General features: G+C 37.2%; 1 protein-coding gene and 1 long non-coding RNA gene across 3 annotated transcripts; one reads left to right on the plus strand and one right to left on the minus strand.

Annotated features, from left to right (window-relative positions):
- The first annotated feature begins 411 nt into the window (after positions 1–411).
- LOC113117160 (uncharacterized) lies at positions 412–9,158 on the plus strand. Of its 2 annotated transcripts, none has more exons than XR_003294132.1 (4): positions 412–989; positions 2,683–2,753; positions 4,559–4,679; positions 9,052–9,158. It is a non-coding gene; the product is annotated as an uncharacterized LOC113117160 (long non-coding RNA). The 2 variants fall into 2 exon arrangements; XR_003294133.1 differs by lacking the exon at positions 412–989 and adding an exon at positions 2,453–2,546.
- gsc (goosecoid) lies at positions 6,597–10,238 on the minus strand. The gene is made up of 3 exons (XM_026285620.1): positions 9,766–10,238; positions 9,031–9,290; positions 6,597–8,140 (listed from the first exon to the last, which is right to left on the minus strand). Exons 1-3 carry the CDS (start codon positions 10,076–10,078, stop codon positions 7,991–7,993), a joined length of 723 nt encoding a protein of 240 aa, XP_026141405.1. The 5' UTR covers positions 10,079–10,238; the 3' UTR covers positions 6,597–7,990.
- Positions 10,239–18,957: the final 8,719 nt, after the last annotated feature.

Genomic DNA, 18,957 nt, shown 5'->3' on the forward strand with positions numbered 1-18,957 from the left:
CCTGTGGTGCATATCTTACCATTTTAATATACACCAGTTATGTTGCTCCATCAATATTCAAAAATAAATGCATGAGTTGATTGTATTTTGGGACCAGAAAAAAAAAAGTAAAAAAAAAAAATTGTGGGTGTCACTGTCACACAACAATCCCCTATTCCTAGCTCCATGTGCTCCACTCAGACAGAAATTAAGACATACTATTAATTTCTGTCGCGAGAAAAATAGTGTGCACTGACATTGGTTCCATGCCAAGAGTCCACGCTCTGCACGGGAACAGAGAGTCTCTCACGGCCGACATCTGCGCGAGCCGCGCGGCTGGACGCTTTGTCATGTTGTTGGCGCGGTGCTGTCACTCCGAGAGAAACAGCGTGACCATGTTGATTAGGGTAACCTTTTGGGCAGAGAGTGGAAATATGCTGTCAGCTCATTACAAAAATACATAAGCTCTCACATTCAATTACTCACTTAGCAACGAAAGATTAGTTTGCGGGAGCTGCCAACACCGTTGCCTTCGCGGGGTCAAGAGAGTGAGACTGTAATCATAGCAGTTTGAGAACCGCTAGTGTATCGCTTTCTCTTTCACTCCCTCTCGATTCCTCCTGCAGCCCGCTCTCCTGACCCTACCGCTCGAGTCAACCCATAACGCTGATAAATATTTACTCTAGAGCAGTTCTTTTTTTCCCTTGGGTCTTAAGTGAATTTCATAGTTCATAAAACATCACACGGGTTCTTTAATGAGAACTTCCCGCTTCTGCTACAGGGCCCTCGCGAGTCTCGGATTGTGTGTGTTAAATTCAAGGCAGAGAAGTGTAAAGCCATCCGCACTGAATCCCACCCAGCGACTCACTTTGACTCGTAGTAGTCAAATACGGCGAAATTTCGCGGGAAAAATCCAGTCTTTCCGCGTTGCTTGTTCAGTCTGAGGATGGAGAAGTCCACCACGGTCATATTCACGTTGGTCACTCGCAATTTTTTGGTTCTAAAGTCACGTAAGTGCCAGAGGTGCTTCATACAACTCTATGGTATCGATATAACCGTAGTCATGGAAGCATTATATTTATTTTTGACAGGAATGAAAACGGGGCTGTGAGGGGTAAGAAGTGTTGTGCGTTTAATGGATTGTACTGTTATTTAACAACATCGATTGGCAAAGGGTCTTTTCGGGGGGGAAAAAAATATAAATAATAATAAATTCGCAAAAACTCCATAAAAAAATTGAAGACTTTGAATGTTCAAATTATATATAGTGCGTGACATTGTAAGCTCACAGTCTCTCTTTTTTTTTCACATAAAATTCAATATGGCGTCTAACCTGACATTTGCATGTGAAATTTCATGTGCAGTTTTCTACTAAGTGGATGTCCCCCTGCTTTTATCTGTCAGAATTAATTATTTGCATTTGCATATGTTACAACATATAATGTTTATTGATGCTACAGAGAAAGAGAAAAAAATAAAGCAGGTTCACTAAATCAGTGGATATGAGTGGAAACCCTCCATGGGCCATGAATCACGCAGAGGCCCTGGCGTGAGACGCCCGCCACCCACCATTCCTCTGCTGCTCCCAGGCCTCCTTTTTCGAATACGGATCAAATCTGTTAATGCCTGACATTGGCTGTAAACCAGCTGTCCATCAGCGGCCACAGGGCAGATTTGTTATGACTGAAGGGATTCTGGGTAAGGCTGCCAAAAGAGGTCTATCCTTCTCTCGTGGCGCTGGTGCTTTGATTGCATGTTTAACCTAAGATATGTTTTGTGGAAAGTACGGTGCTTGGTGGATATCGTCTGTCAGGGAATTAATTGGGGAAAATAGCAGAACTTGGGGGAGGGAGCACGGACACTATCTCTGCCTCCTGGTGTTTTGTTTCATTGTAGTCATTGACTGTAAATTCACTATTTGTAATTGGCATCAGATGACAATCATCATCGGGCTTCTTTAATCATAGGCTATTTACGGTGCACAGAATACCTGGGTAGTTTGTGTCTCAAAAACGAATGATTTTTTATTAGATAAAGCTGCAGTTATGAATCTTACATATCACAGTTTGATTTTGTAGTAAAATAGAGCAAGGGGCCTGCATGGGAACCCCTGGGAGCCAGAAGGGGGTCTGTGGAAAATTTGATGGAATCTTACAAAATGTATCTTTAGGGCTGTCATAGAATGTCAACTTTATAAAATGTAACATTTCATGCAATAATACTTTTTGACATATTTAATATTTTTACAGAGTCCACTTTCTAATGATTGGCCAAGATCATTCATTATTAATTCAGTGTTTTTTTTATCAATTTACAGACCTTTTGATTATTAATTTGCATATATGTTGTCATAGTGTGACCAATGTACATGTAAGTTTTGCATCCTGTGTATCCACTAGAGGGCAGCTCGGGACTCCTGTTTAAATGTGTTCACACGTGTTCAAATGTGTTCATAATTATGCTAGGTCTTTGAGATGTGTTGATTGAATGTTTTGAATCTTATCCCACTGAACCTTAAATCAATGGTTTCTTTCATTGAAACGGTGATACATGATCTGCAATATTAGGTATTATTTTCATTGCACATTTTATTTGTTTTGCAGATCTTGTGGAACTAATCTTCTGGTTTTTAATACCCTCTGCATGTTAGATAACAAATTGCTTTTGATAGATAACATATTGCTTTTCTTGGTTTTATTATAGGACCGTCTCTGGGAAAAGCACACGGGGCTCGAAAAGTTAGCAAACGCTCGCAGAGCAGTTCATTTGTCACGGTAATGTAAATCTGTCATTGTGATTTATTGATAATTCATTTGTTGTGAAAATGCTTTGCTTTAAATCTTTGTTTGCGCTTCATCTATCAGAGTGTCGTACATCATTGTGCCTTTGGGTTTTCTGCTAAATTCATGTTTCCTCGTGTTATTTCAAACAGTTCTTGATATACTTGTTTAAATTCCTTGCGGCTTGAAAACTAAAGATAGAAGATTATATATCCCTTGTATTCAAGGCACATATTCTTAAGTTTTATTATATACAGGAATTGTCCTCTGAAACTGCCTTTCTTTTCAGATGTAAAATGATATGCGCTATATGTAATTTTCTGGCCAGAAAGAACAAGTCTAGGAAATCATTTCTTCAGTCATTTGTCCTCGATGTGTTCAATATGTTTATACTGTACTGGGAGAGACCTCTTTAATATATCCCAAACAGCATGTTTGGTTATGCCTTATTTTATTTTGTCATGTCACCGAAAATGACATTTTAAGCCCAAGCTTAGCTTTTCATTTTCAGTCATGATCTATCATCCAGAATCCGAGCTGCCCGTGTTGTTGATACAGCAAATAATTCTGATTTATCTCTTGTAAACGCCTGCGAATTCCCCTGTCGTGGATGAGCAGAGCGCTTGAATCATTCCGCCATTAATCCCCAAATTGTTTTATTTACTTTCTGCTCTCACCAACTGGAAGACAAAGGGCGCATTATGAGGTCACAAAACAACGACTTCCCTGTTGGGTCTCAGCAACAGCTTGTCATTTGCGGTGTACTTTGGAGGGAGCGAATTGCCCGAAGGTCGCAGAACAACACGCATGCTAATCTGAGCGTCCTTGCAAGTGCATTAGAGGTCTTAAACTATCTGGAGAGTGTCTTAGGCCGTGTGGTCCCGGTGTGCTGCGAACCTGCCCTATGCCTGTTCAGTGTGGACTTGCACTCCTGCCATTCCCCAGGGGCCGTTTTGAACCAGGGCCAAAAGTTTTGCAGCGGGTCAAAAGTGTGCACTCCTCCTCCCACTAACCCACAGGCGGGTACCCTGCTCACCCCACACCAGAGGCAGACCCTGCTGGAGGACTGAGGTTAACGCACACCGCTAATCAGCACTGAAGCCAGGGCAGTGCCGTATGATGGGCCCTTCCTGATTTCCCAGCAAACGAGCGCGGTTCCCCAGAGCAGAGCCATAGAAATAACTGTACACACACACACATATGCATACATTCTCCATAGATACAGCTCATTCATATTGCTCGTGTTTGTTTGCTTTGGCAGGACGCGTCAGGGAAAACGTTATGCCTTGTCTAAAGAGCTAAACCTTAAGGGCCCCAAGAACATAAAAATGTGATCTGAGCCCTGTAAAACTGAAGAAAATTTGGCTTTAGTGTACAATTACCTGGTTTACCTCAGAGAGATAAGAGTCTGCTGCTAGTTGGCGTTCCTGACCTGGGGTCCCCCTTGCTTTTCAGCGGCCGTGTGGTTTCGTTGAGGAGGGACGCTAACCGAATGCAACTGGTAGCTAGCGTGCTGGAATGAATGTGGTGACAGGGCTAGTAATTACCCACAGAATGAAGGGCCGCAATTGCTAAAGCCTATTCAGGTGCTAAGCTCGCAAAAAAAAAAAAAAAAAATGTGGCGAAGTGTGCTTGTTTCTTTAACTTGTAATTTAAAAAAACATGATGTTGCATTGTAGGGCTTTGCAGAGTACGAACCACATACCATCCCACTGAAATATCTGGTAATGATACAGGAAAATGTTTATGACTGTAAAAATATGTATTATTTGTCTTTCTTTCGTTCCTTCCTGTGTTAGGAGGCCATTTTATAAGTTTCTCAAAATGCACCACAGAGGATGGCCAACACCCGTTTCTATCTTTAGATGGGGGAATCCACCCAAAGCTGTCACTCATGTGGTAAAATCTCTAAGAAAAAAGGTACGTGAGAGAGCACGGTCTAGTTCAATTAATACCTAAATTTACACAGAATTGAGAACATCAGCAATTGTCTCAATGAAATAGTAAACAACAAAAATTTTATATATTTTTTTTTACTGATTTTAATTATATAAGAGGGAAAAACAAGGGGAAACATAAAGCATATGTACAACTGCAAATATGCAACATTTCTTAGAAAACAAGCACAAGGCTAAAGATTTATCTACTTCTGGCTGCTTGATTTTTCTTGGACTCCACTTGTGTTTTTCCAAGTGCCGGGAACTATGCATAAAAAGGTCAAAGAAATAATGGTTTGAAAAAAAAAACTGTGTGTATTAAATTTTTGTAATACTAAATTACAGCCTAAAAAAGGGGAAAATACGAAAAGCAGAGATTAATGGACTCAGTCCTGTGCTTTGTATATCTCCCTGGCACTCAGTGAAGAAACACTTTATAAATCACACTAGACATGTGAAGGATTATTAGTGCAACATGCTTTGTTTCTTGGTTTGTGTTATTGCCAAATCTTTAAGTACCTACACTACCCTACTTTATAATCTGTTTTAAAAAGCCACCGAAGATGTTTAATAGTATTATTTTTTCAGTGTGGTTTTAGAATGGTGCGCTGTTTAAAAAATTTAAAAAATAAAATATTAAAAAGATGAAGAAGAAGAGAGGAGAAAAAACTGGAGACTGAATGTACACAGAGAGGCAGACTATGGTTTAAAAAATCACTCCACTAACTATTTACTGTGAAGAAATAACAAATTGTAAAGAAACTACCAATGTCTTCGATGGCTGGAGTGTTTAGTAAAAAACATCTCACTTAATCAGCTTCATGTCTGGAAAAACACGCTGGCCTGAGTCAATATACTTACAGACTGGGTATAGATGTTTATATTTGATGATAAATAGCCCAGATGCATAAGCACATAAACACAAATAAATATTCGGCTCACACTGTTGCCCTTCAAGACTCGGGATCTGTGTTTCATCAAGAGAAAATTTTCAATATAACCAAAAAAGAGTGCTCTTACAGGCAAGACACTGGCATGTTGCCAGCCTCACAAATCATATTTAAGTAGCTTAAAAGAGACTAAGCTGAAATTATTCATTTAAATATGTATGCAGTTTACCTGTCCATTCCTCACACACAGGAAAACACACACATCTGTATTTTTTATTTAATTCCTCTTGCACACCCTCATGTGGATAGATGTTATGGCCCATTAGCAGAGAGAGAGCACAGAAACTGAAATGCTTGTCCAGTTAATGAATTTTGACTTCTCTTGTTTCATGGAAAACATTTTAGCTTGTTTTCGGGTCAGAAAAATGCATTTTGATACTGGCAATAATTATAATAGGAATAATTATTATTGTTATATATTATTTAGTGCTGTCAAATGATTAATCACATCCAAAATAAAAGTTTTTATTTACATAATGTATAAGTGTGTACTGTATATATTTAATATGTATATTTAAAGACATACATCATATATTTAGAAAATATTTACATGCATATATATTCACATAAATTGTATAATAATAAAAATATATTTAATATATAAACGACTTTTTATATACATGCGTGTGTATGTATATATACATATACATAGTAAACTTACGTAAACTTATTAATTTTGGATGCGATTAATCGTTTGAGAGCATTAACATTATTACTACTAACACTACTACTATTATTATCATTAAAACATAAAAAGGCATTGACAAGGTTTTTTTTTTCTTTGCTAACAAATAAAAATGATTTTGGGGGAAAAAGATATCTCGACATTAAACTGTAAAAAGCAAGTGCCACTGGACAGAAGTGTGAGACATTCGGTAAAATAATGGACCCTGATCCCGCCACTTGGCTTAAATTAAAAATCATCTATTTACAAATGACAGACATATAGGTCATCGTAAACATTTTATCAACTTGTTATCACACTGCCACAGTTGTAATTTCGCATTGTTTCAGTTGCCTTCGGTGTGATTAAATAGCTCTAAGAAAAAGAAAGGAAAAATATGTTGTGTGTGTGTGTGTGTGTGTGTGTACAGGCGTACTCAGTGCTACACAGTGGAAGTGTGAGCATATTGACACTGCATGCGTCAAAATGTCGTGAAACAATGTTACTTTTAATCATTCGTATTTAGAATGTAAAACAAACTATTATGCTAGCTTAAATAATTCAATTAACCACATTTTATTATAGGCTAATAATTAGCGTTAAACACCATGAACAATAACAATAGATAATGTGGCCAATGATGTCATTATTTATTTTCTCAGAGATGTCGGGTTTGATATAGCGATTTTACTTTTCAACATTTTTTTCGGCAGTTATAAATAAGGATAGACGTAGCTTAAGTAGCTTATTTAAATATCAAAAAGGGAGATTCTTTCAACAACAACAACAAAAAAGTGGTTCTGCTTGGTTAATTAAAAAGACTTAGACCATTAAATACTATTCTTGTGAATCCTCTGATGGTTATTAAACCAGCATGGCCTGGTGTGACTTAATATTATATAATATCTTAAACTTGATAGAAGAGATAAAAAGAGATGTCCTTTGGCATTTTCATGTGAAGCTAAATTTTCTAATAAACTTGTTCCCATTCAAAGTGCCATATATTATTTACCTAATGGTAAATTATGGACAGACAATATGGAATAGGCCTAAATAGACAATTAGCTCGAACTACTGTCTTGAGTTCACAAATTATGACATAAATCCCCACATACTGTGAAAATGTAATTACGGTATTTTATATTACACAACTAAATTACAACGTTCCTCGGTTCAACAAATGCTGATAACCCCGGAATTCTAAGAAGACTCGACGAATAGAAATGCTCTTACAGAATATTTGCAGTATTTTAAATAAATACAAAAAAAATCGAACATTTTAGATATTACTTTAATATTTGCTTATGTTCTTTTTTTTTTCAGGCGGCATAAAACGTTTGTTTAATCAATGTCAAAATGTATCGTCCTGCCATCGTACATGTCTTCAGTTACAGCCCACTCCAGAACATCTTATTTAGATATATCTTAATACGACAAGACTTCAAAAATGTTTTCTGTAAATATCAGGTAATATTACTATGGCCAGAATCCACGTTACTTTGTGTACATTTAAATTAATATAAATAACAATATCATTGTTAAAGGTAACATTTACTATACATCTGTGCAACAGCATGACAACACATTTTCACTCCTACTCACATGGTACTTTACACTATGTACATAAAGTCCGAATCATAGGCTATTTGTGCAAGATTTTCCCGTCTCATATTCTATTTATCAGCTGTCAGAATCCACGTCACTTTTGCCCTCCTCGGTTTTCTCTGTGGTTGTTTTCGTGGATTTGTTCCATTTCTGCGAGTTTTCTGATTCCTCTGATGACGACCTTTTCTGTCTTCTCCATTTTGCTCGTCTGTTTTTGAACCAAACCTAAGCGAAGAAAATTGAAACTGCTTAATTTCAAGGATATGAAAGGAGAAAAACACGTCACGTGAAAGGTCGAGTTGATTTTATGCAGTGTGCTAATTTTTCATTGACTTTTAGGTTGTTAGAATTAACTGTCAGTAATTTTCTGTTCAGGGTTCGTCTGACGCAGCCCAAATTGTAATTTGACGCTCGCCACCGTGACCTACTTGTCAGATATCTTAAATAGCTACGTTATAGACATCACACTTAACGATTTTTTAATATGTAGTCTACGTCTAAAAATAAAGTGATAAATAATGACAGTATTGCCAAAATTGATTTGATGGAAGATGGAACTGTTGCTAGTGTTACCTCCAATGGAACATGGCTTCTAAGCGCATTAAGTGTAACTTTTGTAGCTGCATGCTAAAAGGTTTTTCGTGTTGCCTATATTTATTTAAAAAAATGGTTAAAAAAATATTTAAAAAAAAAATATTTATTTAAGAAAATGGTTGTATAACTTGTAACATTTTTCTGAAATTTCTACTATTAGTCAAAGTCATTTATTTTTAAGAAATTCATCACAAAGTTATGGATTTATTTTTTCAACGATATTGTATCTTCCTAAAATACAATTTATATTAACTGTGTGGCCTTCGATAAATAATTTGTTCAACAAAAATAATGGAATGAAAAGTCCACATACAAACGTCTTGGGCTACCCTAAATAATTAACATAGTAATGGCAATGGCACTTTGAAATTATAGGCAGCTTAAAAAAATGATTAGGCCTATAGGTTAAGCAGGCCTACACGGATTGCATTATTACTTTAAACTTTAACCATCCTTTTGTAAATATAAAATAACGTGTACTCTGTCATTTACAGTGTGAACGATAAATTGATTTCACTCACCTCTACTTTCTCTTCGCGTAGGTGCACCTTTCGTGCCAGCTGCTCTCGTGTGCCAACATCAGGGTATTTGGTTTCTTGGAAAAGGTTCTCCAGTGCCTCCAGTTGCTCGTCGGTGAAAATGGTTCGGTGTCGTCTCTTGCGCCGGCAGTGTAACTGGTTGAGTAGCTGTAGTTCGGTTCTGGATAAGGTGCCAACGTTCATGTACGACATCATCTGATGCGGGACTGGAGAAATGAGTACTGAACCGGCGCTGTCGTAACCTGAAAATCAAATCATTGTATTTCAATGCACGGCATACAGATTTTAAATTTAACGGACTCGTATAAAACGGTATTTGTATTATTATTATTATTTATTTCTCCTGAGAAGCTAGTGGCTCTAAAGTTCTTCTAAGAGTCTGCTTATCAAGAACAATTATGGGGTGTGTTGAGTTTTGTGATGTTATTAAATTAAGTTTTTCTTTTCTTATTTTGGAAAGTAGGCATAAATGTAACATTATCGTTTCATCAGATTATTAACCTAACTCTTCTTTAACTTTAAAATAACATTAGACTGTAAAAGTAAAACCTATTTTTGTTGTAACTGGAATCTTTGTTTTTAAGTTGTGCTACAAAAAAAATAAAATGGCACGAAATTCACTATGCAGTTTACTGAAACATTCATCACAATAATCGGTATATGCAATGAAAATATAAATACCATACAAATAAATAAATAAAAGTAACATAGGCCTACCTGTAGGTATGCACGGGCATTGTTGCGAGCCGAGAGTTGGTATTGCGCCACAGCAAGCTGGTCCAGTCGGCCCCTGGACATGAAGTTGTCCATAGTAGTAGTTGTTGTAGCCTATCCTTCCATTTACCGACTGTAAGTTAGGAGCTGGAGGTCCGGTGTGTGAATACAGTCCGTTAAAATCGCCGGCTGCTGTGTACAAGGATTCCGTCAAGTTGGAGAACACAACCGGAGCATTCCGATGGAGCAGAACCGAGTCCTTGCAGCTGGGTCTCCCTGCCAAGATACTGTCGATACTAAACATCCCAGCTGGCATCACAATCGAAAATATGTTTGAGACTTTGTGCCAACAGTAGGCTACGTAAATATTCTTGTAGTCCTTTTAAAAATCACAGTTTTCCCTCATAGTCGCAAAAAAAAAGCGAATTCTCAGAGCTTTTTTTTTTCCTTTGGAAAGAGTGACCGAGCGCAACAGATTCAGTGACTCGTTTGTGGCTGAGCTGAACCTCCTGCTCAGCTTTATACCCCGCTGACGTCATTGAAGGATTTGTGAATGACTTCTCCAATAAGAGATTGGCTGGGTTTAGGGTTAGCACACAATGGCGTGAAAACCGCCGATCTGTGTATTGAGGATTAATTTGATTAAGTTATTTGCTGACTTTTGAAACAAATAATTTAGTTCCAGCCTGCGTTTTTAAAGAGCTGTTCGCATGAGTCAATAAGATTAATCCTGTCAACAAAGTCAATTATTATTTGGTTGTAAATTGATTGGTATTGTTTTTTTTTTTTTTTATCTCTTTTTAAAGGAAAATATGGCTTTTTACGTATAATACCCTACAGCTGTAAAGTAGTCTTTATGCGTAAAATGCGTTTGTGTGGATGAGTGGAACAACGACTTCATCGCTTCTCCAAACTCAGATTTTGAGTTCAAGCAGGTGAGCTCCGTTCTTATTTAGATTTTTTTAGATGTAGCCTAACAATTCGCCCTCAAATCACCAGTCACTTCTATCAAACCATTTTTTAATCTCTAAAACCGGGAGGTGTTGTAACAGCTAAACCAATTTGTGACTGATTCGAAGCTATCTACGAAGGGGTAATCATCCGTCCACCCTCCTGAGGTGACAGAAGTAGTCGTAAGTCTCTGTGTGAATAGGCTATATAAATTATTTGCAGGAAAAATAAGAGAGTATAGCCTAATTCGTTTATAATATATATGCAGTCTAGTTGTCTGCTTTAAAATTTGATATCATGTTAAAAGCCGATAGGTAGCCTGTCAAAAAAAAGCTTTTTTATCTGGGCTATGTACAAATCTTAAAACATCTTGTGTGAGCGGAGCGTTTAACACTTTCTAATATATTTACTGGACTCACAAATAGGCTATATACAAAATTGCACAAAAAGGTAGTGTATTAGGCAATATTTGGCAACTGTTAGAATGACTATAACACACTGTCACACTCTGTTATTATATAGTCAAATACTTCAATTAATTTATGTTTTCTATATGTTAATCTTTTGAATTTAATTGTTCTAAATTTACAATTTAAAGCGACAATCTGACTGCCTCAATAGAAAAGGGAAAACAATAAACGTCTGTGTTTATATGTTGTACTTGAAATTAAATTACACAGTTTATTGAAACAATTTCTGAACTACATCTATTTGTAGCAAATGTAAATAACGGTATTAGGCCTAGTCTATATCAAAGTTTGAGACACGTAATTCAAAACGCTGAAACAAAATATTAGGCCACTACAATCCCTGACGCCTCGTCTATATATTTTCCTATTTTTTCTCTTTCAAATGAGGGACTAAATAACATGGTGCAAAGCCCCTGAACTGATGTCCACAGATTCCGCTGCATTATCAAGGACTATGCTATATCTTAAATTGCTTAATAGTGCATGTTATTTGCAGAACGGTCGGTCTGACACGACTGTCGCGCTCTGTCCGCGGGAGATAATGCTGAGCAGATTAGCGTGTTTACACCATCACGAGCGGATTCCCGGTAGGGAGGAAATCGCGCGTGTTAACTTACAACACCTCCAATAAGCACGCGCTCAAAGAACATATGACCCTCGCTGTGATAAGATAACGACCATTAGCGGCCCTATTCTCCAGCTCTAAAACATACTTATTGCAATTACATTCCTTGATCAAATGAAATTTGCATGAAGGAAGATGCTGCTTGGTGACATTGGCTATTCAATTTATCACCAATATCGCACATTTTGTAATGTTTGAATGTTTATTGGAAAACCGGAGGATATTCAGGCAGTGAAGTCGTGGCATGGCACGGCTGATTATTTCTAAACTATGAATAACGCAGTCATATTGTGTGTAGCCTACTCATTGTACCCAAAGTGTATAAACAAATCGATTTAGATTTATGGAATTGCTACCTCCAGTAATGATAAACTATAAGCATATAATGATTGACCAGAACAAATATGTATCAAATTATACTGTCTTATGAACCTGCCACAGACCACTAGTTCTTAATCAGGGGCCCTGGACCCACTAGGGGGCCTCAGCAAACTTTTAATGGTAAGTAAGTACTGATTTATTTCAGTGTATATAAAAGGCCTGTTAATATATGATTTAAATTTGTTATAGCCTATTTAAAATATTTTATTTAACTTATTTTGAACAACAAAAAAAAGAAAGAAAGAAACCACTGAGCATCCTAACATTTTCTTATTTAATTGATCCATCATCTTAAATTTAATAATTTGTAATTTCATTTCAAATCTGAATTACGGGAATTAACCCATCGACACTTCTGTTTTGTCTTATTGAAAAAAAAATATATTTAAAACAAGCTGTTTTAGCAGAAGGACGAGTAAAAACAATCCTCGCCTACATGCAGTGGACTTTGGATATGGGAGTCAAAAAGATTCGCTATATGATGACGATTCGCAAATGACACGATAAACGGCTGTCAATAGTCAAAACTTATCACAGGAATTAATGCGTAAAGGAAGGACCATTAACGCGTGGAAGTTTACCTTATTAAGAGCGGTGATTACATTTCAATAGGTGCCTTTTGTTTAAATAATTGCATGTTTATCGCATGATTAAAACGGGAACAAAGTACTTAAAACTAAACCTAAGCGGAGAATATTTTAATTCTGCATTGTTTGAAATTGACTTAAAAAAGGTGAGTAATTATGATGTTTAGTTCTACATAAAAACTGTCTAGGGGCAGGTGTACAAAACGTGGACAAATTTGCATTGGTTTTTTTGGGAGCAGTTTTACTTTTCTTTAATACTAAAAGTGCATTACACCATTTCCCTTCTAGCATGATTTTGACACTGATTGGCCCTTAGCCCTTAGATATGTAAACACTTTAGCCTATTATGACTGAATGAAAGGATACTTGCATTTTCGGCTCTGCTCTCTAGGCACTCTGTAATTCAAAAAAGGGCATCTATCATTATTATTTCCTCTTTTTGTACATGTATCTCAACTTTAAAAAGGCATTGAAAGGAGGTAGTAAAAAGGATTGAAAAAATGAGATGGCCATTTGAAATTAAAAGCCGTGAAAGAGGTGTGAAGCCACCACTTACATTCTGAATAGCTGGCATCAATCACAGGGAGTAAATGGTGGCTCTGTAGACAGGCCTCTTCAATAGAGGGTCCGCACACGGGCATCTTCACGGCACAACATATATTTCAGGGCCTTGATCTCTAAAATCTATCATAATGCAGCAAATCAAAAGGGACTTTGTAATATAACTAGCATAAACAAACCTCAGAGACGAGACAGGCTGTCAGAACCTCCAGATCGCCTCAAGCACAATTCTCCATTTCATTTTTTTTTACATGTCATCATGTCTCAGAGAGAAAATATTTGTGGATGAATGAATGTCAAGATAGACAGGTAGATAGATATATGTGGACCTCCATAAAACACCCAAGCGGTGTGTATGTGTGTTGAATTTGGAGTGCTAGACAGAGCCAAAGCCACAAACAGTGCCAGACAGCACTGTGTGTGTGTGTCTGTATGTTTATTTCCTGTGTATTTCAGCAAAGAGGGAAGGGGGAACCTGGCACTGGATTAAAAGGGGTTCTTTGCATTTAATCTTTCATTCCATACTGGTGCCGGCGAGAAATCCATATTTATTGTTCATGTCATAGCTGTCATATGGCGGGTGCCTGTTTTACAGTATGTCTTTTGTAGGACCCCCTGAGCTGAGTTCTACAGTGCTGAAACACAGGCATCCACTGGCGCAATAGTTCAACAGCCGCCTTGAGCCTCTGACAGTTGACCAGAGCCATGCTGCGACTTAGAAACATAAAGCCTGTCATAAAGATCAGAAAACACTCTTTATCATTCACTCTAAAACTTTGGTACACTTACTGCTGCTTATGATATTTCATAATTAAATGTGAATATTTTGGGAGTGAAACAAGTGTTTAGTGTCATTTCTGAGACAGTAACAGGTCACTATTTCTATACTAAATTTCAACTAGATTTTGTTTTTCAGTATGTTCAGTTAACACTATACAATTTAGAAGTTCTCTCCAAAAAGTCTTATGTTTATATATATATATATATATATATATATATATTAAACAGTTTAGCTACATAATTTGATCAGTTATTTATTTATTTATTTTTGCATTTTGTTTATTTATTTGTTAATTAAAAAAACTGTTTGTGTATTCATTTTAGGCCTGCATGGAATTGTTAATTGAAGCAATTATCAACACAATCCACACTAAGACAGATCTCACATATTCATTTTATTTTAGAAATATCTGTTTTTTTAATTTAGTGCTTTTAATAATTACATTTAGTAGGCAAATGCATACAGACAATAAGACAGAACAAAGCTAAAAAAATAAAATGAAAAATAGCGTAATAAATCTAAAGAACCTTTCTATCATTAAAGAGAAATATTTGAATTGAGTCAAAATAATTTCATTTTTTAAATTCAGTTTTTGAAATATCTCTACTGCCAATTTGGTCTCTCTGTTAATTTCTTACATTTTACACAATTTTCAAAAGAATTTATGCCGAGAACCTGTCATTGTGCATAAAAGAACCTCTCTCTATAGGCAGCCTTATTAATCATTATTTCTAGTGTGAAACTATCAGCCAGTCTCAGTAATTACTGATTAAAAGCAGCTGGTGCTCTGGCTGTACCGCTCTGAGACAGGAGCGTATGCAATGGCCTGTTATCTAACCAAGCGTTAAGATGGGAATCAGGGACACATTTACACATCTTAAAATCAAACGTCCCTCTCTGCACTCTCTCTCCTGTCAGAGAGCCATTGTGAAGAGCTACTTTACCCATGCAGGAATCACAAGAATTTCAAATGGGTGCTGAAGGACATGACAGAATCATAATGGAACCTAGAATCAATCCATCAAAACATCAGACCAGCGAGTGACACAAATGAATTGAATGCAGCATATTAGTACGTTAACTCAGGCTTCTTAATGTCCCGTGACACTTTAATTTCTTTTAATTTTTCCTGACTCAAAGACAGGTTAAAGCCTCTAAGTGGTATTTACTTCTATAGGTTGGTACTTGTGGTTCGAGTTTTGATTTGCTTTTGCAGGTTTTGCTGTTTATATAAAATAGAACTTTTCTTAGGTGTTGGTGCCATTAACATGACTCTAAAGGCTGGACAATACCATGGACAGCAACAAAGAGGCGCCTCTGAAATGCTTACCATTAGAGGGCACAGGTGTGCAAAGAACACTTCAACCACAGATACCACAGATCTTTTTCTTTTTTTTTCTGTGGATGCATCATTTCATGTAAAACATAGACTAAGTGAGTTGTGTTTTCATGCCACATGAACACAATGAGGATAGATGACTGACAGCCAAAATATTGAAGAAAGCCTTTGCAGTGCTGCTAAATTACAAATACACAGTGCATGCAAATGAAGGCCTCCTTAATAAAACAAGTAATTTATTATGGGGTTTCTACTTCCGGACGATGAGGGAAAAGAAGAGAGGCAGTAAAACAGAACCATATTGTCTGGATCTGGGAGGTATTATGGGAGAGCACCTGGACCCACGACGGCAACTTAGAGTAGAAACTCAATCTCAGAGCTTTACCTCAGCCTGCTACTGCTGGTGGTCTCCATTAATCCATTACAGGTGCCAAAGACCCTGCCCTGGCTGATACTACCAGAGGAGATTTGTTTGTCATTCCTCCCTTTTGTCCCCCTTTAATTTGAAATATTTTCTGTAAATGACTTTCCATTCTTTGCATAGGTTTACATATACAAATCCTCTTTGATATGTGTACTCTCACAAAAAGATTGTCTTCATAGTGCGCTTAATAAAAATGTTTTTTCTTTCAGAAATGTCTGAATTGAATCATCTAAATAGGCTAAAGCCTACCTCAACAGCCTTGTAAAATGTTAAGATAACGACAGTCATTTGTGAGGCTATAGTGAATTACGATACCTTGCACAAGAGTGGCTCTGTTTCATTTGGCTTTGGAAGTGCGGGGAGAATTACACAGTGCTGCCATTGTGATTTACAAATAAATGAATGTGCCAGCTAATAATCTTTAATATCCACTGATGACAGAATGGAATTAGCTGCATACTTTCTCCCAAACATTCAATTTTCTTCCTCGTCATTGTGTAAACTAGGCCCTAATCCCGTCTTTATGCAGTGGGGTATTAACCCTATTGAGGCATCAGTATATTGGCCTCTGGACCCTGGGGCGCAAAGCGCACGCTCACCAGGGCTCAACGCACCTTTTGTTAGAGCGCGAGATGCGTCATGCAGGTTATTCAGGAGCCTGAGAATCAAATACAGTATTACAGTTAAGCTAACCAATAATTACTCTCATTAGCCGTAACTGGAGCGCGCAGCAGACAGATTTACTAATAAAGCTTCACTAATGCTATGTAGGCTAAGGAAATTTATCATAAACATAATTCAATAATCATTGGAAATACATATTAATGTGGCCCTCCGACCCTCAAACTGTCAGCGTTTTGCCCCGGAGGAGAGCTGTTGAATTTATTTTCCCCTTCCTCGCTGCGGTCATTTCCCACATTTCCATTCAATGAACTGAGTGTTTGTCCGCTGTGCAGCTTCAGGGTAATTTTCAATGCCTCAGTAGCTACAAATAAAAAGTTTTGTTGCTCTGTCCGTTTGTTTAAAAGGTCGTCGGATTCGCCCAGTCACTGAAACGGCCATTATTCAGTTGAACCGTGCAGGTTAAAAATACAGGCTAATGTCGGGAACCTTTAGACAACCCCCGATGCAACATATTGCATTAGGGTTGCTTCAGAGTATTGTTATTGGCTCTGCAGTGATTTTGATTTTATCGTGAGCTGATTCAATCAAAACAATGTGTAGGCCTATTTGAGTTTTGTTTTGGTGCAGCAATGCTTAAAGCGCTGTTTGAGTTAATGCGGTCAGAGCATCGAATAGCTTGCCTTTTCAATCCACAGAGCAGCAAACAAGAGAAAATTTGATTAAAAGTTGAATCAGTTTTCAGACTAATTGTGTTGTTTAGAAGTTATCTAAAATATTTAAACTACAAAAACATGAAATGCAAAATAATATCTGTCATCAACTATTAAGCACATAAAAAAAGTTAATTTTTATGGTAAAAGAATGGATTTTTCAGAAAGTAAATATGGTTGACGTTAAGGGATGTTTACCTGAATTGACTCTTCATTAAGCCCCGCCTGGAAAATGTTATTGGCCAATCCTATGTTAGAAACCATTAACAACCATGTTGTTCCCACACAAGCCTTTACCCTGGGTACACCCTGTTTTGGATAGTTATTATAAATGGATATTATCCAAAATGAAATAAAGCAATGTTAATAGATTCATAACGTACACAAATATGATACAAGCAAGTCTGTTTGTTCCCATATCAAAACTTTAGAAGAGCACACGCTGGCTATGTCATCAGTCCTTGTTCACAAAAACATTTGGTCCAAGGTAAATTAATAATGCTAACCTTAATTAACCATATCGTAATACTGTGAATACTTTCATTTAGCCTACATTAGTTATAGGAACTTTAATGACTTTAAAATAAGCAGAAAGTGTTTTACAATGTAACATTTCCACCTTATCAGCATTATTTACCTTGCTACTCAGGTAAATATCCAAGTCTCTTCAAAGCTTGTCTCAGTTGACAACAGTAATTAAAGGGGTAGAGCATAAGGGGTCAATTGACTTTTTGGAGCTATTTTTGAGCTATTTGTATCAGTATACTTGCACAGCGTTACAGTTTGCACCTGCACAGTATGCAGGGTTCAGAGCCCTCACCCAGCGCAGTGAAATGGGGATCAGGAAGGAATTTGTGTAGCGAATTGAGAAGTACCTTGCCAAAGGGAGAATGGACTTTGGCAGCCTTGAGCACAATGGTGAAGTTGAGATTTGAACTGCATTTGGTTTAATTTCCTCTCAAGTGAAAGGCAAGGAAGATTAATGAAATATCCCCAAATCCATCCTGTTTTATTTCTATTAAATCAACGGTGAAATGCAACCACTCGGCCTGTTTGGTGATGGAGAATCTGGATAGTGTTTCTCCATCTAGCTAAAGAGACCTTGTGTACTTTCGCGGCAATGAATGATGCTAGTTGAAAAAAATTCAGTTGTTCCCGAAGTCAGCATCTCAGATTGCACGCCATCCTTTAGAGACAAAATGACCTGCAGTTATTGAATTTACTATGAGTTACTGTCACGATACGAAATAATCAGTTATTTCACTTTTCCATGCATAACCTCAGGCTTCTATTAATTTTCCCAATTATATCAGATGTAATTTTTTCCCCCACAGTCTTATCAGTTCTATTTTGTTCTTCAATTAATTCTCACATGTCAAGTGGACGGCACTTAAACAAGTAGGCTAAAACTAAAAACACTCCAGAAGCACATTCAGAAATCTCTTGCAGTGGGTGGGCGAGACGTCAGATTCAGCTCGGTTGGAGAGAGCAATACTTTTATGGTGATCTCCAGACTCACTGTCCTTTGGTTTGCACAATAGGCTGCGGTTCTGAATGAAACCCATCTGACCCCATTAATCTGCCGCTTTTCTAGTCATCTTTACAATGGAGTGATCCGGAAAACAAATGTGTGTAACTGTGAAGCTAATTCAATCTCTTTAGTTTTCTTTTCCTCTCTATTCTGCAGCATTACAAAGGGTCAGCCGTTAGCGTGCAGACATACTTACTTCACCGTACCTTCT

Source organism: Carassius auratus, chromosome 17 (genome assembly GCF_003368295.1).
Source record: "Carassius auratus strain Wakin chromosome 17, ASM336829v1, whole genome shotgun sequence".
NCBI classification, from domain to species: domain Eukaryota; kingdom Metazoa; phylum Chordata; class Actinopteri; order Cypriniformes; family Cyprinidae; genus Carassius; species Carassius auratus.

Excerpts from the sequence above, each read along its gene's own strand:
- gsc (XM_026285620.1), bottom strand. The coding sequence starts at position 10,078 with ATGCCAGCTGGGATGTTTAGTATCGACAGTATCTTGGCAGGGAGACCC. Across the intron at positions 9,291-9,765 it reads ATGCCCGTGCATACCTACAG|GTTACGACAGCGCCGGTTCA; the intron begins GTAGGCCTATGT and ends TTTGATTTTCAG. Across the intron at positions 8,141-9,030 it reads TACGCGAAGAGAAAGTAGAG|GTTTGGTTCAAAAACAGACG; the intron begins GTGAGTGAAATC and ends TTCTTCGCTTAG.